Below are 23,500 nucleotides of genomic sequence, written 5' to 3' on the forward strand. Positions count from 1 at the left end.
CCTAGAGTACCTCCCATTGGTCTCTCTGCCCTGTCAGTCACCTGAGAGTACTGAGGGGCGGGTCAGAGGTGGAGATCCGGATCCGGAGCGGCTGAAAGGCGGAAGTGGAGGCCGGAGCCTGGGACACCGCCGGGGGGAGAGGAGCGGAGCCTGTCCGAGCCCCGGCCCCAAGTAACGCCGCCGCCCCGGAGCCGCCGTGAGTGTGCCTGACCTGGGACCCAGTGTCTCCTTCGTGTTGAAGCCTCTCCAGGGCAGCCTTTCCTCCCGCCCAACCCTGGCTTAGGGAGATACTGATCCCTCCCCCGACCCGTAGCCCCTTCTTAAGGGACTCCCCAGGCGTCGAGCCAAAGCTGGGGGATCTCTTCTTTCCTCCCCTTATCTGTCCTTCCTGAAGCTTTGGAAATCTCTGTGGCTCTTCTCTGGCCTGTCTGGTCCGATTGTGGGAGGGAGAGACCCTAAGTTCCTCTCCCTCTGCTCCCAGAATTGGAGGAATCTTTGTCAGGTGTGAAGGATCTTGTGCCCCTTCTCTTTTAGAGGTAGCCCGGAGTGTTGTCTGTCGCCTTTTTCTTGCCCCCCACTCCCCATCCCACAAAAACAGTTGTCCCTCCAGCCCTGGAAGAATTTTATCTCGATTTCCTGGGGCTGGGGCGGGGTGGGGGTGGGGGTGGGGGTCCTGGGTGAGACTGCTCCCACAACTCCTTAACTTCCTCTGTCTCCTGAAGCCAGAGAGCCACCCAGGATCTCAGCAGAGTTTAAAGTCTTGATCACTCTTTAGGAATGAGCTGTCTTCTTGTCTGGCCCCTCAGCCCCTGTCCTCTAGTAGTGTTCTCTTGAGTGTATCGCTCACTCTTCCTGCCTCTGAACAATTTAGCTGATGTTTGCTCAATCCTAGCTACAGATCACATAGATCAGGGTGGCTCTGCCCATTCATTATCTTCTCTCTCCCCTCCTCCCCCCCACTTGCTGGAGTCCCAGCCCTGTCCTCCCAAAGCACGTGAGTGGTTCCAAGCTGCCTCAGAGGGGACTGCTCCTCCTGGGACTTCTGTCTGTTGGTCTTTAGGGAAGAGGGAAAAGACCAAAAATAAGGAGTCTGGAACTAAAGAGTCCTGGGCTATCTCTTTCCCATCCCTATACAAGCACACTCACCTCCTTGATCAACAGGTCTCACCACTTGTAGTCCCAGGGTCTATTTCCATTCCCCTCTGGGCTTGATCACATAAATCGTAGATTGCAGAGAATTAAGTTGAGATCACAGTAACACCTCTGGGTTCTTAATGTGTTCATTTTTTGTAGCCCAAGGAATTCCCACGCATGCCAGAAAGTGCTGATTTCTCCTAGCTTTTCCGAGAGATGGCCCGTACTGACATCTGATCCTTGTCCACTGCTGAGGACTTAGGTGTGTGAAATGGCTGCTGTCTCAGACCAAACTGGGAGGTTCTTTGTTATGTGGCCAAAGTACAGGCCTGAGACTGTACCTTAGTGAGTGCAGCCTGACTCTGAAGGCCATGACTGACCCTTGCTATCTACAGTGGAGGAAGGGAGGGAGGCATGCAATCTTTGGGAATTTCTGAAGCTCTTCAGTGTTCTGGGCCATCTTTACTGCCCTTGGATGCTCCTTACAAGTATTCCAGTTGTTTTGCCTTGAGATCTTTTTGACCTCTTTTGGACAGTGTCTGACTCCTACGAACTTTCAAGCTAGACCTAGGATGCACTTATTTCATTTTTTATTGAACAACAAAAAAACCTTGTTAGTGTCAACAGTCAGGTCACAAGCTCTCTCTCTGTCTCTCTGAACTTCTTTGGAGGTTGCTGGAGACTTCTATGACCAACCTAGTTTCTCTAGTCTGGCCAGTCTGTGTTCCTGAGGGGCAAAGTCAGAGAAGCTGGCTGCTTGCTGGCCATTGGTCTCTGACCAAACTTACCTCCTCAGTATTGGGGTGTAGTTTCTGGAACTCTGGGAGTCCCAGGATGAGGCTGGCTAGCTTTCTGAGGGGACCTTCTTTGTCCGGGCTTGGTCTCCCAGCTCTGATTCTAAAGCAGGCTTCTGAAGGAGAAGCTCTCCCTTTCAGAGACAGGAAGGCATTAGTGCCCTGGGTTAGGCAGGCACTTCTGTCATCCAGAGATGATAGAGTCCCAGCAGAGATCTGACACTGCTTGGCAGAGAGAGGGAGGGCTGTGTGTGCGACAGAAGCCCATCCCCTCTGATGCCCTTTGGCTCCTGTCTTGCCTCTGACAAACAGTAGGCCTTTTTCTGCTTTAATACTGTGGAAGGGTGGTAACAACTAATTTTTTATAAGTCAGTTTAAAGTTGCCAAGTTCTTTTCACATGTGTTCCTTACAAGAGTGCTGGAAGATTGTGGCACTTGTATGTCCACTTTAGAGACGATGCTGAAGGAACTTAAGTGGCCAGCCTTGGATTACACAGTCGGAAGAAGGTCGGACTGGGTCTGTTTTGGGATTTGATGTGCCTCATCTTCCCTAACAGCGGGTCCTCCTTTGGCCTGTTTTTGGAAGGAATGGACATTCGGATGGGCAAGCCGTGGCCCAGGCGCAGACCCTTTAGCATCCTCACCAGCGACAGCCTTCTCTGAGTCTGGTTTTCCTCCCCACCCTCACCCTGCCCTCCTGTCTTCTTTCACCTCTGTTTCTGGGGACCATGGCAGTTAAGAGTCTCAAGTCAGGACCCTTCAGGGTCTGAGAGTTCGCGTGCATCTGCATGCCATTAATTTCTTGGGAATCTGGAAGTCATGATGGCTGGAAAATGAAAGCAAAAGTGAGTGGACTCACGGTCCCTCTGAGCAGGGTGAAGGACGCAGAGAGCTGGTGGAGCTGGCCTCTGCTTAGCCTCCCAATTCTCCCCTGGTGCTGCCTGCTGCTTGCAGTGGGAAGAATGTGGCTGTCCACCAGGGGCTCCTTTCACTGGAGTTTACATGGAAACACAGAATAAGGTCAGAAATTTAAATTCAGCCCCACCAACCAAGTACTTCTCAGAAGGACCCTTCTTCCTCTAACCCTTGCCTGGTAAACAGAGGTGGTGTGGTGGGGTGGAAGGCATGAGAGCTTTAGAGTCAACCAGGCCTAAGTTGTCATCTGGACTCCCTCATGTACCAGCTCTGTGGCCTTGGACTTGTTACTTGACCTCTCTGAGCCTCTCTTTCTTCCAGTAAAATGGGGATACAAAATATCTTGCCAAAGTGGAAACAAAGAGGACAAAGAAGTTAGTCTGTTCCCTGGCACAGAATAGATACTCACAAGGTCCATGGGGTTTTGAAGGTACATCGTAATTTATCCCTAGGATTCTGAGTCAGTGTTTCTGCCAGTTTTTACTGTGATGCACGGTGCTTGGCTGGATGGTTGCCATGTTGTCTTGTTCCGTGGATGGGGAACAAGGGGGAATTGATGTGGGTTGTGTTCCCATTTTACAGAAGAGAACGCTAAGGCCATGATTCTGCTCCTCCCACTGGGGGTCCTCAGACCCACTGGATACTCAGAACATGGATCTTTGCATCTCCTAAGCAATTCAGTCTTACTCAGTTTTAGACGTTTTTATACTCAGACAATCCTGAATCTATTATAGATTGGAATGCCAAGTTTGCATATATTTAAGCTAAAACAGGAAACTTGAGGACAATATTTTCGTTGCTGCAGGCTGCTTTGGGTTCGATTCCCAGATTTCTGGGCTTTTGCATTTTCTCTTGCCTGAGTTGAGTCAGGGGTACTTTTGAGAAGTATCACTTCAGATAGGATTTGTAAACTAGGATGTCCCCCAACCCAGGTAATAGTGCTTTCAAGAGCCTTGACAGAGTAGACCTGGAGTATTTCTTTTTTTTTTTTTTGGAGTGTTTCTTAAGTCCTCTGCATTAATAGCTTGGTACTGTAGAAGGTTAGTTTTCAGAGTAACTATCCCATGTCCTGTATACAGGAACAATCATCCAAATAAAAGCTACATTTTTGAATCGTGCTTCCTGTGTGGAAGGACAGACTGACTGGACTCAGTCCCCAGGGTACGGTGGAGTGAGTGGCAGAGCAGGGGGAGAGTTGAGAGTGTGCTCGGGCCCCTCCTCACCCTGTCTCTGGGCGAACTGTGTGCTCTTGCCTTTGCATGGAAGGCCCTTCTCCGCTTCTCGCCTGTGAGGCGCAGAGCCCAACTTTTCTCTCAAAGCGCAGCTGGAACATCACTTCGCTGTGAAGCCCTCCTCCCCCGAGGGAGGCTGAGGGCTTTCCTCTTGCTTGTGCTTTCCTTTCATTGCTTATGGTCTGCCTCCTTGTCTAGCAGATGAGCCCCGTGGAGGCGCCAGTCGTGTCCTATTCTGTCTCTGTGCCATCCTGGCACCCAGCATAGCAGGCCCCCCACTGTGGTTGTCCAAGGAAAGGGCAGACATTCAGACCTGCCCTTGAAGCAGATGGCAGCCCGTTTCCTCTAACTCACCCAGCGAGGATGTGGTCAACCTGGGATTCGGGCTCACATCCCTCTGATTCATTTCTTCGTCCAGCCGCCACATAGTTGCTCAGAGATAGGAAGGCAGACAGGTGAACAAGATGAATGCTACAGCACAGGTGACAGAAGGGGCAGAGACAGGTCACCAACTCAATTTCTAGAGGGTAGAGCTGTCCGGATATCACGTCCCACACAAGGTTTCATCGGGAAAGAGCATGGCCGTGGCCATCCGTGGTCCACTGACTGCCTCCCAGCGCCCGCACACCTGGTCGCTGTGCCCCTGTGGCTGTGTGTGGTGGTGGGGCAGTGCTGACCCCAGGCCAGGGTTTGGCAAGGGTTGATGGAAGTGAACTCGGCTCTGGTCCCTGGGTCCTCGCTTGCACATCTGCACAAGGCTCATTCTTGAGTAAGAGTGGGCCTGAGAAAGTGGTGTTGGCAGAAAAGTTGCAAAGGTCCTAGAGTTTTTGCCCAACTGCACCCCCCACCCCTGCTCCCACATGGCTTCCACTGTGATTAGTATCTTACATTAGTATTGTACATGTGTTACAATTAATGAACCCGTTATGCATTATTATTAACTGAAGTCCACAGTTTATTCACAGTTGCCTTTTTTATAAAAATTAATCGCTTGGTTGATTTGGCGGTGCCAGGTCTTGGGTGCGGCACGCGGGATCTTCGGTCTTCACTGTGGCGTACAAGCTCTTAGTTGCCACCTGTAGGATCCAGTTCCCTGACCAGGGATTGAACCCGGGCCCCCTGCATCGGGAGCGTAGACTCTTACCACTGGACTGCCAGGGAAATCCCACATCTCCCTGGTTTTTATCTAGTGTTCTCTTTCTGTTCCAGGATCCCGTACAGGACACCACATTACCTTCAGTTGTTAAATCTCCGTAGGTTCCTCTCAGCTGTGACGTTTTCCTAGACTCTCCTTGTTCTTGATGACCTTGACAGTTTTGAGGAATTTTGGTCAGATATTTTATAGCATATCTTTCGCTTGGGACTGGTCTAGTATTTTCCTCATGGTTATACTGGGGCTATGGGTTTTGGGGAGGAAGACCACAGAGCTAAAGTGCCATTCTCACCACATCATATCGAGGATGCGTACGCTCTGCGTGATTACCACTGCCAGCATCAGCTTTGGTCGCCGGCTGAGGTGTTTGTCGGGCTTTCCCACATCATCATCTTCCCTGCCCCTTTTTGTGCTCTCCTTCTTGGAAGGAAGCCCCTCTGAGAAGTCCACACTGGAGAGGAGGGGAGTTAGGCTCCTCGCCCCCCGGGCAGAGGATCTACGTGGGTTGTTTCGAATTCTCGTACACAGAAGATCTGGCTATCCTTCCCCATTTATGTATTCAATTAGTTATATCAGTATGGACTCATGGGTGTTTATTTTACACTGAGGTTTATAATCCAGTGCTACTTCATTGTTCAGGTTGTCCCCGCTTTGGTCCCTGAGAGCTCTTCCAGCTCCCTTTGACCCACCCCCAACGTCTCGGAGTGTTTTGGTTTTCATTTTTGTAAGCACTTCCTTACTTTTTGGCGCTGCAAGGTGCTTCAGGCTTACCTTGTGTGTTTCCTGCCCTGGTCCTAGAATCAGCTGGCTCTGCAGGGCCCCTCCTTTTTAGCAAATGCTTCCTCTCAGCTGTGTTGATATGGAGTTATATGGTTGGGCTCAAGTTATTTCTCCTCTTAATGGTTAGTCATAGTTGCTGAAGCCTCCAGGGGTAGGTGAGGTGGAGCGGCACCGGGGAAATCCACCCCGGGAGACTCCTGGGAGCTGACCCCAGTGGCCAGCAGCTGCTTCTCCGTACTTCTCCTACCCTCTGCCTGATGCTTTTTGACTGAGCCCAGAATGGTCGGATTTGGTATTTACTTTGGAGTTTACTATCCATTTGGAAGGATGAGGTTCATAACCATTCCTGTATTTCAGGTGCTAAGTTCTCCAGCCAAACCTTCCAGAACTCTTGAGTCTGGTAGGCGAGTCCCTGTGGTCCAGGCCAGCATTCTATTGCTGTCATTCAGAAACAGACCTCTCCTTTGGGAGGGCTTGCACAGGGTTTGTGGCTCCAGGCAGGCTCAGGGCAGGCTGTCAGTTTGAGCTGTGATCCTGAATCACTGAATAGCTTAAATCCTTCCGTTGTACTGTCATCCCTCTGAAGATGGGTAACCTGCTGGAAACGCTAACTTGGGATCCGAACAGGAGTTGGTTTACAAGCCTCTTGCCTTCTAGTCATAGCTGCACGTGTGTCCCCTTCAGGTGGCTCTGTCAGAAGCATCCCAGGCGTGCGGGCGGGCGTGGGTGGCCTCCGAACCCTGGCTACTCTCCTCGTCATCAGACTGCTCTCTGTGCGGCTCTGAAGGCTGTGGTGATTAATGACACCAGTTACCAAATCTCTAGCATTTGCAGCCTGGTGTTTTAAAAGGAACTCTGGTGTCTGTCAGCTGTCCTAGCGCTGTCCCCTCCCCCTCTCCACAACTGAACTACTTCTTCCCTTTCCTGAAAGAGGCTCTGAGATGGAAGGAACGCCGTTTGGGCTTTACGATGTTCCATGTTGTGGGACTTTTATTTTTTTTAAAGAGTTCTTGTTTGCCTGGTTGGGGGCTTTCGCTCAGTGTTGATTGTGGTGTTTTTTTTTTTTTTTTTTTGGACAATGGTGGTGGTCCCCACCCTCTGTTCTTCTGGCTTTGGAAGTCAGTCTCCAGAGAATACAAGGTTATGGTTGTTTACAGGACACAGGACATCAGCAGTGAGCTGGTCCTTTTTCTCAGGCACTGGGGGAAGTTGTTGTCTTAGTCCATTTGGGCAGCTGTACAAAATTACAGCAGACTGGGTGACTTCCAAACAAAGAAATTTGTTTCTCATACTTCTGGAAGCTGGAAGTCCAAGATCAGGGGGCCCACACAGTTGGGTTCTGGTGGAAGCCCTCTTCCAGGTTGCAGACTGCCCACCTCTGGCTGTGTCCTCACGTGCTGGAAGAGGCAGGGGAGTTCTCTGGGAGTCTCTTTCATTAATAAAAGGGTACTCATCCCACTCATGAGGGCTCTGCCCTCACAGCCTCACCTCCCAAAGGCCCCACCTCCAAACACCATCCCAGTGGACATTAGGGTTTCAACATAGGCATTTGGGAGAGGAACAGAAGTATTCAGAGTTGAGCTGTTGTCCTCCTCAGCACACTCTCCAGATGAAGGGCACTGATAAATGGGGTCCAGGAAAACTGGAAGCAAAAGCAATACGTGAATAAATAGTGTTGGAACGTTTGATGGAGGACTCCTCTTTGTTGGGACCTCCCCACCACAAACGTTTACAGGGAGAGCTCTGCCTGCATCAGATCGCCCTCAAGCCCTTGGTTGAGAGTCTTTTGTACATCCTTTCCCCAGCAGCCCGGGAGATGGGTGCTACTAATCTCTATTTTGCACGTGAGGAGGTGGGTTCAGTGATACAGTACAGACCCACCCTAGGAACTGGCAACTCTCAGACTTGAAGTTTGTCTGACTCCAGCCCTGGTGCTCCTCACCCCTGTGCAGATGGGACCTAAGAGGTTCTATCTGGAGTGCGGAAGCGTCTCTTCCTCTGGGCTATGGCTCTGTTGAGGGATACGAACCGTATGGCAGATGGATGTGTGTTGCAGCCTTGAGCTACCCCATTCGCTCGCCAGACCTAACCAGTTTGTATGTGCATCGCAGGCTCGGTTCACCACACTGATGAACACCCACTGTGCGTCAGGTTTGATGTTATGTGCTGTTTAAACAAAGGGAAACCCATAGTCTGCCTTTGAGAATTTTGTATTGCGATCGTTTCATCTGCAACAGTGCCCTTAGTTTCTCTCACTTTCTCACTTCCAGCCCTCAAGCCCCCAAGTTCTCTAGCCTCTTGCCACCTACCACAGTCATGAAAAGGGGGCCATGAAATAGAAGTGTGATTCACTCATTCAAAACTGTTGAGACCCATGCATTGCCTGACTTCTTCCCCTCACCCATCGACATTTTGTACGACAAAAATTTAACAAAGGAGAGATCAGCCTAAAATACTGTTCTTTGGCGTGCAGGCTCCCTGGAGCAGCCATCATCCCTCAGACCCCACAGCAGGAACTTTGACCTTGTTTCTTGGTGGCTGGGCAGCCTCTGACCACAGCATGTGGGATGTCTGAGCAGGAGGAATTTGGTTTGCTAGATCTAATACCTGATTCTTTTCCCCTGCTTGCCTGTGGAGCATGACCTCTGCCCTCTGCTCTCTGTTGAGGAGCTAAGGGCAAAACAAAGCGGGGACAGTAACTTAACTGGCTTGCTTTCTTTCTTTCCTTTTTTTTTTATTTTGTTAAGGACAGGAAGGGTTTGTGAGAGGTGTCAGTTTGTATGAGTAGCTCGGTAGGCAAGTGTTGCTGATGACTCTGACTTTCAGCAAAGGTTTTTGGAGTCTTTTCTGGGCCTGGGGCAGCCTTGGAAGCAGCCGCTGTCCAGGCAGGTACTCCTGGCCCCTGCAGAGACCTTCCCAAGACAGAGGACTCGGTGGGCCCTGAGTTGTTGAGATCCTAGTTAGCGCTGTCTTAGGAAATGAACTGTAGGAGCATGAACAGCTCAGACAGAGGAATCGTGAGGCTTGTGGGTTGGCCGGAATCCTACACCCATTCTGACTGGCTTCCACTTGACTCAGACTCGGAACCACAGCAGGTATAGGCTGGGATGAGGGAGGAAGCTGAGGAAGCTTGCCCGGCTCTCTTCTTTGCATTCCCCCCGGCCCTGGCAGGTGAAGAGCCGGGGATGGGGGTGAGGGTGGGGAGCCACCACACAGCCTTGGTCCCATCCCCCTCCCCTGTAGCTGGATGCACAGGGGTTTGTGCCACCAAAAAAGTTTCAGACGTCCAGTTGGGCTTTTGCTCGAGGCTTCTTAGAGAGCTGCCCTACATGGGGCCAGAGATTCTGACATAGCCTTGAGGACTGAGGTGTGCCGAGCCGGAGGCCAGGCCGCCTTAGGGAGAGAGTCTCTTAGTGGCAGTGGTAGGCCCGTGCACCCCCAGGGCCTCTTCAAATCAGTACGCAAGACAAGCCTCACCTGGTGCAGCTGTAGGCAGACCCCTGTCTGTCTGGCCTTCCTCACCACCCTGCCACCCAAGTGACCAGCAGAGAACCCTAGCGCTGCCCCTGGGGCCCAGGGCCCTTGGATGGATGGTATGGATGGGCACACTGGCTGGGCCGTGTCAGCAGATCCCGGTAGTTAAGCCCCCGCCCCTCAGCAGCCTTTTTGCCCATGGGCACAGGAAGAGAAGGCCTGGAGGTTTCCATCCAGCGCTGACTCGGCTGTCTGCCTCTCCAGGGAGCCCTGTGGTCGAGGGCTGAGAAAGCAGCTTGGAGATCAGGGAAAGATTTCTTGGGGCTCTTGCTGGGGCCGGGCGCGGGGAGGCCAGGGCTCTGACCTCAGGGGTGGCTTTCACCCAGCTCCTGGCATCTGTGCTGAGCAACACCGCTGGCCTCCCCTACCAGGGAGAGGGCTGCCGGAGTGGCCACGCTCTGTCCGGGCTGCTCCTTGGCACGGCTCCAGACACAGGGGAAGGCCCACTCGGTCATGTGTAACCAGGGTGTGAGCCTCTTGGTGTCCCTGCGTGCGGTCCCTTCGGCAGGTGTTGGTGTAGCTGGTGGACCCCGTGCTCACAGCCTCACTGCGGTGCAGGGGTCTAGACCCCAACCCCGTGGAGTCTCCCTGTTGGAAGGGAAGAGGGGAAACTGCTCCAGGTTGAGGGAGTTGGGCGGGCTGGGGCAGATTCCACAGCCTGTCCCAGCAGTAGGGCCCTCCCCTCTCACTCCCTCTGAGTCCCCCTCTGGGATGATTTCTCTCCCTTTCCCCTGGATAGGGAGTCACGTGCTGTGACTGTAAAGGTAGCGCCCCTTCCCTCTCCTCCTGCTTCCATCTCTCCCAAGCCCCTTCCTTCCTTGTGGGATGAGACTGCAGCCCTGGCCTGACACACCATCACATTCTGCCCAGATCTCAACCTACGTGCACTGCTAAGCTTCTGGCTTCCAAGGCCCAGCTTCCTCTGTTACACACTCCAGATGAGACTCAGGCCCTCGGTGTAGTGATTCCACACAGTTGCCAGTGGTCACGCAGGGAGGACATGCCTCTCTTTGAGTCCACCCCTAAACCCTTTTCCCTCTGGACTGCTTGGGGAGTGCAGAGAGTCTCCCCGCTGTAACCTCTTTCTCCGCACTGAAAAGACATCAGCGTCGGCTTTTCCCTGAAGCTTTAAACAACCTTAAAATTCTTTAACCCACAATTAAGTACGAACCATAAGTATATTCTTAATATGTATACAGCAGGCATATTTGTTTATGTTGAATCCTGCTATCTCGCCCCTTGTTCGTTTGGGTATCTTTGCTCTCTTTTGATCTTTTTCTAATTCAGACAACATCTTTTGGATTGTCTTTGCCTTTTGTAATACTAAAATATAAAATATTTTATCTACAGGGGAGTTAGATTGGTCTCATGTTTCTAAGCTTTAAGTTTTCATTGCTATATGCAAAATTCTGTACCAGCAGCATTTTTAATCTTTTCATTAACATGTAACTTATATACAGTGAAACTTACGAGTCTTAAGTGCATTTTTGCTTGCGTAGACATCCACGTGGGTGCGCCTGGTGGCTCAGTGGTAAAGAATCCACCTGCCAATGCAGGAGATGCAGGTTTGATCCCTGGGTTGGGAAGATCCCCTGGAGAAGGAAATGGCAGCCCACTCCAGTACTCTTGCCTGGAGAATCCCTTGGACAGAGGAGAGCCTGGTGGGCTTCCGTCCTGCTGCAGCTGCTGTGTAGTTGCTAAGTTGCATCGGACTCTCCGTGACCTTGTGGGTTGTGGGCTACAGCCTAAGCTCTTGCCCATGGACTGTAGCCTGCAGCCCCAGGCTGCAGGGAATGCAGAAGAGTTGAACACGATTTAGCAACTGAACGACAGACATTCATGTGTCTACCTCCTAAATCAAGATACAGAACTTTTCCATCCAGCAGCATGTCTTTTTTTTAGTTTGATACAAAACTCCTTTTTCCACAGTTAAAAGCCATATTTTGGTGGCCCCGTTACTCTTGGTGGATGTAGCGGCATTATTAATATTCTTGGGCTTTCTGTCTCTGATTGGGGAGCCTTGCTGGAGTTATAATCCTGGGCTCGGGCTCTGCCACCACCCGGCTGTGACCCTGGGCAAGTCACTTCGCCTCCCCTTCACCTCCTCTGTGATTGTGAAGAGAATCTTTGCACTTTGACAACCAATGAGTCAAAGCTAGTTAGTTAGGCTCTTAGTAGTGTAACAACCTTGCTGTTCACAAGTCCCTCACCTTCAGGAGGATACTGTGCCATGCACTCTGCATGTTGTTTCATTTAATCTTGTTTCATTTAACAACGCTGTGTGATTGGTGTTAGGTAATACCATTTACTAGATAAGGGACAAGGGACTGAAGCTGACAGCGGTCACTCGTCTGACTTGGCCAAGGTCACTCAGGCTTTAACCAAACCCAGTTCAGTCTCCCAAGTCCTGACTGCTAATAGTGCTGGGAAAGGGTGTGGTACCTCCTGTGGATCTGGGCTCCTGTCTCTCTGGATCTGCCACCAGCTGGAGGCCGGGGTAGTCCTGCTGTGAGTCTGCCTTCTGGTCCTGGGTTCCAGTCATGGTGGTTCTGGTTTTCCCCTGTGCTTTTAAGTCTAGGGGTGAGTCAGCTCCCCTGCTGATCTGAGCTTTTTAGTGTCTTACACCTTAGATTTAAAAAAGAAATTTGTGTTTATTTTATTTTGGCCGTGCTGGGCCTTCGTTGCTGCTGCTTTCTCTGGTTGTGGTGTGCAGGCTTCTCATCGCAGTGGCTTCTCTCGTTATGGAGCGTGGGCTCAGTAGTTGTGGTACACGGGCCTAGTTGTTCTAAGGTTTGTGGGGTGTTCCTAGACCAGGGATCAAACCCGTGTCCCCTTCATTGGCAGGCTGATTGTTAACCACTGGATCACCAGGGAAGTCCCCACACCTTACCTTTTGAACCTAATTAACTCTCCTACCTTCCCTGATTTGCTCATTCTCTTTAAGCTAACAGGTTGCTTCTGCTGTCCTCTTGCCCAATTCTCACCGTGTTAAATATTCAGGAATGCTCTTATCCAGAGTAAAGTATAGCTGAACAGTCACTGGCCAGCACCCCCCAACCCCCAAGGCTAACCTTGAGTAAGCAAGTCTAGAGTCTCAGCCCAGCCTCTGGCCAAAACGAAATCTGGTTTCCCTAATCTGCTCACTATCCACGCTGTGCCGGGACTCTCAGCTAGAGGAAGTTTCTGAAGCAAACAGGAAGTTCGAGAGACACCCACCAGCTGGAATTGCTCACTCTTTACCAGGAAGGACAGAGCATATAAAGTGGGTGACTTCATGGATTAGAGAAGGGTATGGATGCTTGGGGGGAGGGGTGACATTCCAGCAGCATGTGGTATCTTGGAGAAGGCTTCAGGTGTTGGGTAAAGCCAAGAGCCAGTCCCCACCCCCAGCTTGCTTCACCTGTACTGTCCACAGTACCCATCTGGGGGTGCCTTTCTGTCTCTCATTTTCCTCCCTCCTTCCTGTGTCAGCTGCAACTCTTGGGCTTAAATCAACCACCTAGAATCACTTAGGGAACTTACTTTTATTTTATTATTTTGGGTTTTTGGCCATGCTTCACAGCTTGTGGGATCTTAGTTCGCTGACCAGGGATTGAACCTAGGCTCTTAGCAGTGAAAGCACTGAATCCTAACCACTGGACTGCCAGGGAATTACTGGGAAACTTATTTTATTTTTTGTTGTTATGTTTTTTGTTTTTTTAATTAATTAATTTTTTTGGCTGCTCCAGGTCTCAGTTGCATCATGCTGGAGCTTTCATGGTGGTGCACAGGCTCTGGAGTGTATGGACCTCAGTAGCTGCAGAGTGCAGGCTTAATTGCCCTGTGATATGTGGGGTTCCTCGATCAGGGATGGAACCCGAGTCTCTTGCATTGGAAGGCAGATTCTTAACCACTGGACCACTCAGAAAGTCCCAAAGAGACTTATTTTAAAAACACTGATTTCTAGACTCCACCCCTAGAGATTCTAGATGCAGTTGGTCAGGCCTATTTTCTAAACCTAGTGGGTGATTCTGATGGAAAAAAGTTTGAGATCCACTGACCTGGTGGCTTAGACAGTAGAGTCTGCCTGCAATTCAGGAGACCCAGGTTTGATCCCTGGGTCGGGAAGATCCCCCGGAGAAGGGAATGGCTACCCACTCCAGTATTCTTGCCTGTGCCTGGCGGGCTATAGTCTACAGCAGAGTCAGACACGACTGGGTGACTAAGCATGCGTGCACTGAGCAACATCTAAGTGTCCAGAGGTCAGAACAGCAGCATCCTGCTCTTTTTTTCCTCTTTCTCTTACCCCCTTGGTCTCAGGCTGGGCTGGACAGCTCTTCAACAGAATTGGATGGATTTCAATCTGAAAGAAGACTGACTTTTACTGTGTCATTTTGGGTTAGAATGCCACCACTTGACTGCACCTGTGGGTAATCTAGCTGCTGGTTCAGGAGGAAGGGTTCCCAGACAGAAGCCCAGCTCAGTGACTTCACCTTTACCACCTGCCAGGGGTCCGTCTCTGACTTCCCAGTCTTGGGAGGGGAGGGCTTAGGGCTTCCTGGGGCCTCGGAGTATGGCCTTTGCCTGTCTTAGGCACCTCCATGTCTCCGTGTGCCCTTGGTGACAAAATCAACTTCCTCTGTGCCTTAGTGTCTGGGAAGGTTCAAGACCTCGGCTCATGTGATCACTGAGTGGGGCCAGGAAAACCACGAGGCACAGGCCATAAAAAACTGCTGTGTGTGCCTGCTCAGGTGTCTCTGCAAGCGGGCCCAGCATCCAGGAGGGACATGGCCCCGGCCAGTTTGTACTAGGCAGAGCTCCTGCAGCGAGTTGTAAAATGCAGACGCCAGGCCCTTCTGCAGCCTGCACCGGAGCCTCCGGGGGCTGACTGCACGAGTGGTTTTGTTGTGTAGACCGGGTTGAGAACCACTGCATAAAAATTATATGTCTCTTCTTCTGACTTGTTTAAAAAAATCAGAGTTGTCTGGGCAGGTTTGGAAACCCACTGGTTTGATAAGAGCAAAACTTAAGTGTTACCTCTATTTTTCTTGACTTGTGAGTGCTGGTTACCCCCCACCCCAGTAACCCTCAGCCACAGCTGCTTTGGTTTTCTTGGAATTGTGTCTTCACCTCCTGTTCCCCTTTCCCCACTCATTCATACCTCCTTCTCCAGTGCCCCAGCCACACTTTGTTGCTGGGCCAAGATCACGCATCACGTGGATTCATGGTAATAACCAACCCGTAATTCCATCGTGGTTTCACACTGTCGCTGTCGCCTGGCCCTGGGCAGCTCCTCCCACTGGTGGCAAGAGTACACAGGGACTTCAGGGTGGCTGTGATTGGCAGCCAGAGCCAGCCCTTGCTGGGCCAGCAAACTCCTGCCACAAAAGGAAAGTCTCATTCACCCAGCCGCTCAAAACCAAACACAGAGGGAGGGCGTTGCCTCCACAGTGCCCCCTACAGCGGGGACCGTGGCTGGCATCCAGGTTCCGTCACCACATGCTGGGTGGCTCTGAGCAGGGCAGTTAACACCTAAGCAGCAGGCTATTTATCTGAAAAATAGGAGATGGTTTTAAAGCTTAAAGGAGATGCCGGTTGTGCAGTTGTTCAGTAAATAGCTGTTTCTGAAAACCATTTCATTTGCTGAGCGCTCTTTGAATTCCCTGTTTGTTCAGAACATTGAGAGGAAGGCGACAAAAGAGCGAAAGCACAGACCTGGCCTCGAGGGTGCAGGGGAGGGTCTTGCCAATATCACTGACTGGGGTGAAAGAGAAAGCATCTGAAACAAGAAAATATTTCAAAACTAGCATTTCTTGTCACCAACTAAGGACCCCCCCCATACTTCCTTCCGTGTGCTCTTGGGGAATAGGTGGCCCCCACTTCAAACCTCTTTTCCTTTAGAGCCATCCAGAAAGGAAACTCTTGTTCCTGGTTAGTGAATCACTCTTCCTGAAGCTCACTTTTTAAGCGAGTTGCTGGGAGAACTTGGACGTGGAGAAACGATTTGAGGTTGCACAAAGCGAGCCCTTTGTGCCTGCTTCTCACATGAGCGCAGACCACTGCTTCTCACAAACACCCCCCTCTTCATTCACACCCTCTCCTTTGACTGGCGGGGAACGAGCTCCCCGTGCTCAGAGGCCAGTCGGGCTGTCTCGCTCTGAAACCCTTCCTGCATAGACTCTGTCCTGCAAAGGGCAGTCTCATCCAAACCTTTTCTTCTCAGCTTAGGTTCAGATGCCCCACAGAGCCTTCAGGATACAGTACCTACTCACAGAGTTCGTTTCAGACATTCTGTGTATGTTCTGATACCCGTTAGTCTTCTAGAGGCTTCTGGAGATGGGTGCCTCAGCCTTCTTTTCAGTCCCAACCACCACTAACAGAACTAAGATGCCGGTGTAGGAGCACCAGCTCCTGGTGGGGTGGGGGGATACGAGGTCTTGGCTCCCATGTTTGTCTCCGCCCATCCACACCTCCCCCCTTGTCCTCCTCCATGTCGCCCTCTGCCTCTGCCAGTGGAGAATGGAACTGAGGTCTCTATTTAAAAGGGAAATTTGGCAGCCCTTCTGACTGCCAGCAGAGCTGGCTGGCTGCGGTGTGTGTTTGGTTTTGTGTGTGTTTGGTTTTTTAATGTGTGTGAGACTTCTGGGCCATCAGAAATGAGAGAGCTGGTGGAGGGCGGGGGGAGAGGCTCAGGAGGAGGGAGTGAAATGAAGCTTTGATTCCAGCGCACAGTCCAGCCTCAGATTGAGAAAGTTGGTCAGTCCTTCTGGAGATGACAGGACAGAACGACTCTTTTGATAACAACTTGGACCTGGCCGGGCCCTGGTCCCCAAATGCCCACGAGGTTGACCGAGCACCTTGTCTGAGAAGCTTTCCACGGGGACTCTCCATTTCCTGGTTGGCCTCACCTCCCACTCTGGCTTTGCCCAGAGGCGGGCTGTGATCTGAGCTACCAGGCCAGAGGTCCATTGTTTGTTGAGCTAGATCCTAGAATCTTCTGAGCCAGTTTTTGGTACCCCATGTTGCCCGTTGACTTACCCGTCAGTCACCAGACTGGCAGATGCCCATTCCTTTCCTGTGGGTGTTAACTTGTATGCGAATGTACGTTTCTGGGGTTGGGAAGTCAGTGTGCTGAGAACTGTGAGCCTAGAGTTGGGAGACCACTTTTCTCTTTACCATCAGATGGTTGTAGGGCCAAGAGATGTGAGTTACAGCCTAGTGAGGGCTTGTGTCCTAACTTTTGGAAGAGTGGGGCAGGACGTAGGGGGGGAGGGGAGGCAGTCAGCCAGGTCGTCAAGGAGGCGGAGGGAGTGACCTATGGTTTAAGAAGGGCTCGCTGGGCCACAGTCTTTGTACTAACCCAGTACTTCTGATCTCTCCCTTATAGTTGGAGTCCTCCTCCCCACTAAGTGCCTCTTTGCATAGCACCGGCCCCTGCCCCCACGCTCACTGGTACCACTACAGCGGGACGGGCCATGGCGGGTCGGGGAGGCGCAGCGCGACCCAACGGACCAGCTGCTGGCAACAAGATCTGTCAGTTTAAGCTGGTCCTGCTGGGGGAGTCCGCGGTGGGCAAATCCAGCCTCGTCCTCCGCTTCGTCAAGGGTCAGTTCCACGAGTACCAGGAGAGCACAATTGGAGGTGAGTGGGCCCAAGGGCGGGGATGGTGGTCTCAGGGAAGTGGAAGAAATGCCTGGGCATCGAGGAGAAGGGATGCTAACTGCCCACAGGCTAAGCATGCCTCAGGCGGCAGCAGCTTGCCTCCCCTAAGCCCTGGGATTGAATCCAGCAGCTGGTCTCCATGTCTGTGTCCCAACAGACATTTAGTGAGAATAATCTGAGAGACTAAAACCGCCTTCCTCCCCTGGTTCTACCTCTTGGTTTACTTGTGTGGCCCGAGGTACACCCCTCACTGACCTGGGACGGGAGGGCTCCACCTGGGTCTCTGAGGATTCTTATCTTCTTACCACAACCAGGCAGTGCGTCAACCCCGGAATGGGGAAATGGCCTTGTGAGTGGGCTGGTGTTTCTGAAGCTGACCTTTAGCCCTTCTTGAGCTCAGAGCCTGTCACTGATTTCCTAGTGATTTCCTGGCGGGTAGCATGTGAGGGTCTGGCCTCAGCCTCCTGCCTCAGTGGCCAGTACCCTCCTCGAGGGGCTGGGGCTGACCTTGGGCTTGAGTCATCCTTTTTCTACCCTCTTGGTTGGTAGGAGGTTTCCAGGCAGCTGGAAACAGAATGGGCCGTGTCAGCAGTCTTCAGCTGCCTCCTCAGCACTCCAGTCAGGAGCTGAGAGGGGGAAGTGAGGCAGTGCCCCAGGCCCCTCAGGGAGGTGTGGGGTGGGTGGCCGCAGAGGGCCAGCTTCCTCCACAGAGCTGCTCAGAGTCCTCTGCTGGCTCTCCCGCCTGCCAGTCGCAGCTCCAAGACTCTTGCTTTGAAGCACATGCACAGGTGCTGAGTGTTCCCCTGCCTCCCCCGGCCAAAGACAGGGTCACTGTGTTCCCTGAAGGTCAAGCCAGTCAGGAGTGAGTCGAGGGCAAAGCCAAGGGTGGCGGCCAGCCGGCATGCCTGGAGGTGGCAGGGGCGGCGGTGGGAAGCCAGTCACCCAGCCCCTGCCTGGCAGTAGCACGGCGTGTACTTCATTCTTCCCCAGTATAGCTGAGCGTGTGAGAGTGTCCTCAGGACACCAAAGGCCAGCGACACCCGTGGGCTGGAGCAGAGGGGCTCAGTGTTCTCTGATGGGAGAGTGGAGGAGGGGCATTGGGCCCACCCTTTTGTGGTTGGAGCCGGGTTTCTCCTGGAATCTTCCTCTCCTGCCCCTGGCTGCTGTCCTTCAGGGAGGGCTTCTGAAATAGCTTCCCTTCTCCTCCCACTCCCGCCTGGCTGGGTCTGAAAAGCCTGTGCAGCCCCGGCCCCCTCGACACACAGAAGCACCAGCTCTGCCTGCCATGCTCAGCTGCTCTGGCCGCCAGCTTGGGGGTTTTCGGTGCCCCCGTCAGCAGCAGGCTTCTAAGCGCCAGCGCCTGGATGGCTCAGCACAGATGTGTGGGGGTGTCTTCTCAGCTCTTCCACACCTGATAACACCGCCTTCCCTCTTCCAGCGGCCTTCCTCACACAGACCGTCTGCTTGGACGACACAACAGTCAAGTTTGAGATCTGGGACACAGCTGGACAGGAGCGGTATCACAGCCTGGCCCCCATGTACTATCGGGGGGCCCAGGCTGCCATCGTGGTCTACGACATCACCAACACAGTAAAGATTTTCTCTTGCTTCTCCACTCTTTATTCCTGTTTGGGGTGTGGGCACATTTCCTCTGGTGTTGGCGGGCATCTCTCCAGAATCTTTAGGGTGGTGACATCTTAGACACCTGGGCACTGTCAGCTCCAGCCTCTCCAGTGAGCGGCCCTGGACAGAAGGCCCACCCTGTCCTGCTGACGCTCTGGCCCTGTTTCCCCAGGATACCTTTGCACGGGCCAAGAACTGGGTGAAGGAGTTACAGAGGCAGGCCAGCCCCAACATCGTCATCGCGCTTGCGGGCAACAAGGCGGACCTGGCCAGCAAGAGAGCCGTGGAGTTCCAGGTGGGGGACAGAGAAGACTTGGTGGGAGGACAAGCTGGCTCCACTAGGCTTCCCCAGGCTGCTCGGGCTTTTCGAAGGACTGCCACAGCTGGTGGTAGGGGAGCTGCTGTCTTGAGTCCCCTCACGGCTCGAGCACAGCCTAAAGGGAGTGTCGTCCGCCGCTCTGCCTTCTGTGTTCATCAGGGTTGGATGTGTGTGTGTGTAGATAGCAGAAGCTTCAGCTTACTTTTTCTATAAACTGACTTTTTAACAAAACAGTAAAAAAAACTTTTTTTTTTAAACATGTGCACATCAGAAATTTTTAACAGTACAGGAAAGTATATAGGATGAAATTTGGGTCTCTAACCCTAGAAACTCAGTTCCATTTCCTCCAAATTCCTCTCACTTTCTTGTCTTTCTGGAAAATATGCACAAGTCTTGTTGTTCAGTCGATAAATCGTGTACAACTCTTTGTGACCCCATGAACTGTGGCATGCCAGGCTTCCCTGTCCTTCACTATCTCCCTGAGTTTGCTCAAACTCATGTCCATTGAGTTTGCCATCCAACCATCTCATCCTCTGTCACCCCCTTCTCTTGCCCTCAGTCTTTCCCAGCTTCAGGGTGTTTTCTAGTGAGTCGGCTCTTTGCATCAGGCCAATGAATCTCTTTCTTTACATACTGTGTGTTTTTTTTAACCAGTTCCCACCTGATGGATTTCTAGGTTGTGTGTAATTACAAAAGACTAGAAACAGTGCCGTAGTCAACATCCACATACTTTTGTCCAAGTGTGTGAGTGTATTTATTTGTAGGATAACTTTCTAGAAATATTTTCTAGCCTAGTAATTTTGAAAAGCAAGGGCAGAACTGGGGCCCATGGATACTTGAGTCAGACATCTGCTGATGTGTGTGAGCTGAGAGGTGCTGTGTGTGATGTGGAGAACTCAGAACAGGGTGCCTTAGGCCTGAAAACTGCTGCATTGTCTCTATCGTATGGAAGACAATGTAATCAGGGACAGTTCTCCTGGGTCTCAGCCCCTGCCAGTGTTTCCCTCCCACTCACTTTCTCTGCTGCTAAGTCGCTTCAGTCGTGTCCGACTCTGTGCGACCCCATAGACGGCAGCCCACCAGGCTCCCCCGTCCCTGGGATTCTCCAGGCAAGAACACTGGAGTGTGTTGCCATTTCCCTCTCCAATGCAGGAAAGTGAAAAGTGAAAGTGAAGTCGCTCGGTCGTGTCCGACTCTCAGCGACCCCATGGACTGCAGCCTACCAGTCCATCCATGCGATTTTCCAGACAAGAGTACTGGAGTGGGGTGCCATCGCCTTCTCTGACTCACTCTCTCACCTCTGTTCAAATCAGGAAGCACAAGCCTATGCAGAGGACAACAGTTTGCTGTTCATGGAGACATCAGCAAAGACTGCGATGAACGTGAATGAAATTTTCATGGCTATAGGTAAGTTGCCTCTGTTCCCCTCCCCCAGCCAGGGTGTATTACTTGCTTGCTGTCTGTGGGGTCTGTGGGGTCCCTTCATCAACAGATCTTTTACCATTTTTAATATTTTGATAAAATTTTCTTTTTCATCTCTCAGATAAATATAGTTCACTCCAGGAGTTTCTAAAACCTGAGCCCAAGTCTCAGGACTTCATTTCCAGACCCTTTATTGTACCACCATCTAAAACTATACACCACCAGCTCCCTACCCACTACTTAGGATTCTTTTTTTTTTCTCCTCATTTGGCTCTAGAGTCATCCTGGGTGGGTTTGAATCCTTGCTCTCCCACTTATTAAACTGTGTGGTCCTGGGAGAGTTATTTAACCCCTCTTTGCCTCAGTATTCTGAAAGACCCTGAATGCACTTGGCACATAGAAGTGAAGCCATCAGTATGCTGGGTATCACTGATTGGGTGGTACCCAAGTGGACTTGGGAGAGTACTGGGGTTTCCTCACAAACACACATCTTCCTGTTCCTCTCCCAACAGCTAAGAAGCTTCCCAAGAATGAACCCCAGAATGCAGCTGGTGCTCCAGGCCGGAACCGAGGCGTGGACCTCCAGGAGAACAACCCTGCCAGCCGGAGCCAGTGCTGCAGCAACTGAGCCCCCCTTGCCTGCCCACTGCCCCCACCTCCTCCGCCTCAATGACCCGACTGGAATCCACTCTAACCAATCGCACTTAACGACTCGGGCCACCACTGGGGGGCAGGGGGAGGGGTCCACCATGATTTCTCCGTATCATTTTGATCATAGGCCGGAGTGAGTTATTCCACCTGCACCTTTCTGTACAAATACTAATTCAATTTTAAGTCTTAAGTCACTTTTTTAATATATATGATCTGCTCTTCCCATTTCCTGCCCTTTCTACTGCTCTCCCCCCTCTTTTTCTGCTGGTAGTAGCCACATGCCCTTGTTCCACCCCCACCCTGGTGTGTGGGGAGGCAGGGGTTGGATCAGTTACCCTTCTTCCCCTCTTGCTGACTAGCGGGCTCAGCAGGAGCATCCATATCCTTACTGTGTCTGGAGTGTGCTTGGTTCTGGGTGGCGGGGCAGGCCCTTGGGGCCAGGGAAGGGAGAGGCAGCTCTTCCCTCAGCTGGCGGTCATCAGGCTGCAGTGCCCGCCTTACCCCCCAACTCACAGCTGGGAGAGAACTCACAGCATTACCACAGCATTATTGTGACAGCCACGAACCCATTGCTCATAGCCCTCTTCCCCCTCTTCCTTGGTCACCCTGACCTCTGGCTCTGAGCCCTGTTCTGACCAAATCACGATGATGAGTATTTGGGGGTGGGTGGGTAAGGGGGGGTAGTGGGAGGGAATGGAACCAACTTTTTCTGTATTTTGTATTGTATGTTTTCTTCAACATGTAACCAATCAGTATCTTGTCAATATAGTCAGCCGATCGATCGACCTCCCGCTTGTCTTCCTTTTCTTCTTGGCAGAGTTTATCAGGCCATAGCCTCTCCAGCTTACTTGAAGTTAACTTCACATGAACCTCTAAATCTTAAACAAAAGCGTTCTTCCCCATCTAAAGTGAGGGGATGTTGGTGGTCATGGTAACCAAGAGAGAGAGGCCAGCTCTAACTGGGTGGTGTGGGTAAGAGTGAGCTGAGGCTGAATCTCACCAAGATGAAAGTTGAGGGTCCAGTATTTGCCTCTCCCCAACCCCCTCCAGATTTTATTGGGGCATCTGCAGTCTGTATTTGAAAACAGTTGGTCTCTAAACATCAGAAACAGCCTCTTTGGGGTTTCTTGACTAGTCTGTACTAGGCTGGTGAGGGAATGGGGTCCTCTCACCCTTTTCCCTGAAGAAGAAGGAACACCTAAGACCTTTGGAAACTTCGCTAGTCCTAAGGCCAAGACAGCAGCAGCTCCACACCAGATCCAAGTCACCTGGTCCCCGGTCTCTCCCGGGGCCCTCTCCTGGTCCCGGAGTTCAGTGATGGTGGGGCCCTTTCGGCTCTCTGCTGCTCCCTGCTGGAGCTGCTGGTCCAAGCAGTGAGCCGAGCTGAGTGAAACAATACTGCTCACGGCCCCTCTAGCTTCCCCCTGGGCCCGATTTATGATAGACCACCACCTTGAGGTGCCTTTCCTGCCCCTCTGGGCCCTCCCCTTGGCCTTCTACCTTTGTTCTACTTCCACCTCTGATCCCAGCCCCAAGAAAAGACCACGGACACTGAAGCTGTTGCTCACTACGGTGGTTGTTTACTGGGTCAGGCTAGTTTCTTAGAGCCACGGCTTCTGAATCTTGAGGCGGGTCCTGTTTGAGCCTCAGAGGGAGGCAGTGCCCGGCACTGGCCACGGACACACAGCTGGCCGGAGGGGGTCAGGCAGCAAGTCATGGCAGCGGGGTCCAGGTCCGGTGGTAGTGACATCTGCTGGTGCACCTTCTGCGCCACGCGGAAGCCGGTCCCATCCGGGTTGCAGCCCTCCAGTTGTCGCTGGCCAGTCACCACCAGGCACCCGCTGTTCACTTGAACCAACAGCTCCTCGGGGGTGAAGCCATGGGCATACAGTTTCATCTGGAAGCCATCCTCCGTGTGGACGTTGTCCCGCACAGCTGCTGCATCCTCCGTGAGCCGCTGCACCGGTAGAGTGGCCACCTGGTTCCGTTCAGTAAAGGCCACGCTGGGACATTGGGAGGCCGACTGGCTCCCGCTAGGGAGACTGCTACCAACCCGCTGCATCCGAGTGAGCAACTGCTGTTGTGCTCGAGGCTCAGAACTTAGCGGCCAGTCGGAGCTGGGGGGCGGGGCCTCGTGGCCCCGCGTGGCTACGCTCTCGCTGCACTGCGCAGCTCTGAGCAGGGCGCTCCCTTGGCTTCCAGAGAGGTTCGCTTCCGCTGAGTTTGGGGTCAGTTCTGCACGTCCTACCTCCACGGGTCAGGTTGGCAGCTGCTCTGTAGCCTCCTGCTGCTGCTTTTATCC

General features: G+C 52.2%; 2 protein-coding genes across 4 annotated transcripts; one reads left to right on the forward strand and one right to left on the reverse strand.

Annotated features, from left to right (window-relative positions):
- Nucleotides 1-100: 100 nt before the first annotated feature.
- Nucleotides 101-23,282, forward strand: RAB5C (RAB5C, member RAS oncogene family). 3 transcript variants are annotated; one of them, XM_086357675.1, is made up of 7 exons: nt 101-196; nt 1,294-1,396; nt 16,909-17,162; nt 18,622-18,773; nt 18,979-19,101; nt 20,439-20,532; nt 21,060-21,984. In XM_086357675.1, exons 3-7 carry the CDS (start codon nt 16,997-16,999, stop codon nt 21,173-21,175), a joined length of 651 nt encoding a protein of 216 aa, XP_086213801.1. In that variant the 5' UTR covers nt 101-196; nt 1,294-1,396; nt 16,909-16,996; the 3' UTR covers nt 21,176-21,984. The 3 variants fall into 3 exon arrangements, with proteins under 3 accessions (XP_086213801.1, XP_086213800.1, XP_086213802.1); XM_086357674.1 differs by lacking the exon at nt 1,294-1,396 and having other exon boundaries at nt 21,060-23,282; XM_086357676.1 differs by lacking the exons at nt 101-196; nt 1,294-1,396 and adding an exon at nt 11,895-12,050.
- HSPB9 (heat shock protein family B (small) member 9) lies at nt 22,757-23,273 on the reverse strand. The gene has a single exon (XM_086357677.1). The coding sequence runs from the start codon at nt 23,258-23,260 to the stop codon at nt 22,787-22,789; it is 474 nt and encodes a 157-aa protein (XP_086213803.1). The 5' UTR covers nt 23,261-23,273; the 3' UTR covers nt 22,757-22,786.
- Nucleotides 23,283-23,500: the final 218 nt, after the last annotated feature.

Source organism: Bos grunniens, chromosome 19 (genome assembly GCF_055505025.1).
Source record: "Bos grunniens cultivar Pamir isolate PY7600 chromosome 19, Bosgru_T2T1.0, whole genome shotgun sequence".
NCBI classification, from domain to species: domain Eukaryota; kingdom Metazoa; phylum Chordata; class Mammalia; order Artiodactyla; family Bovidae; genus Bos; species Bos grunniens.

Excerpts from the sequence above, each read along its gene's own strand:
- RAB5C (XM_086357674.1), top strand. The coding sequence starts at position 16,997 with ATGGCGGGTCGGGGAGGCGCAGCGCGACCCAACGGACCAGCTGCTGGC. Across the intron at positions 17,163-18,621 it reads CCAGGAGAGCACAATTGGAG|CGGCCTTCCTCACACAGACC; the intron begins GTGAGTGGGCCC and ends TCCCTCTTCCAG. Across the intron at positions 20,533-21,059 it reads TGAAATTTTCATGGCTATAG|CTAAGAAGCTTCCCAAGAAT; the intron begins GTAAGTTGCCTC and ends CTCTCCCAACAG.
- HSPB9 (XM_086357677.1), bottom strand. The coding sequence starts at position 23,260 with ATGCAGCGGGTTGGTAGCAGTCTCCCTAGCGGGAGCCAGTCGGCCTCC.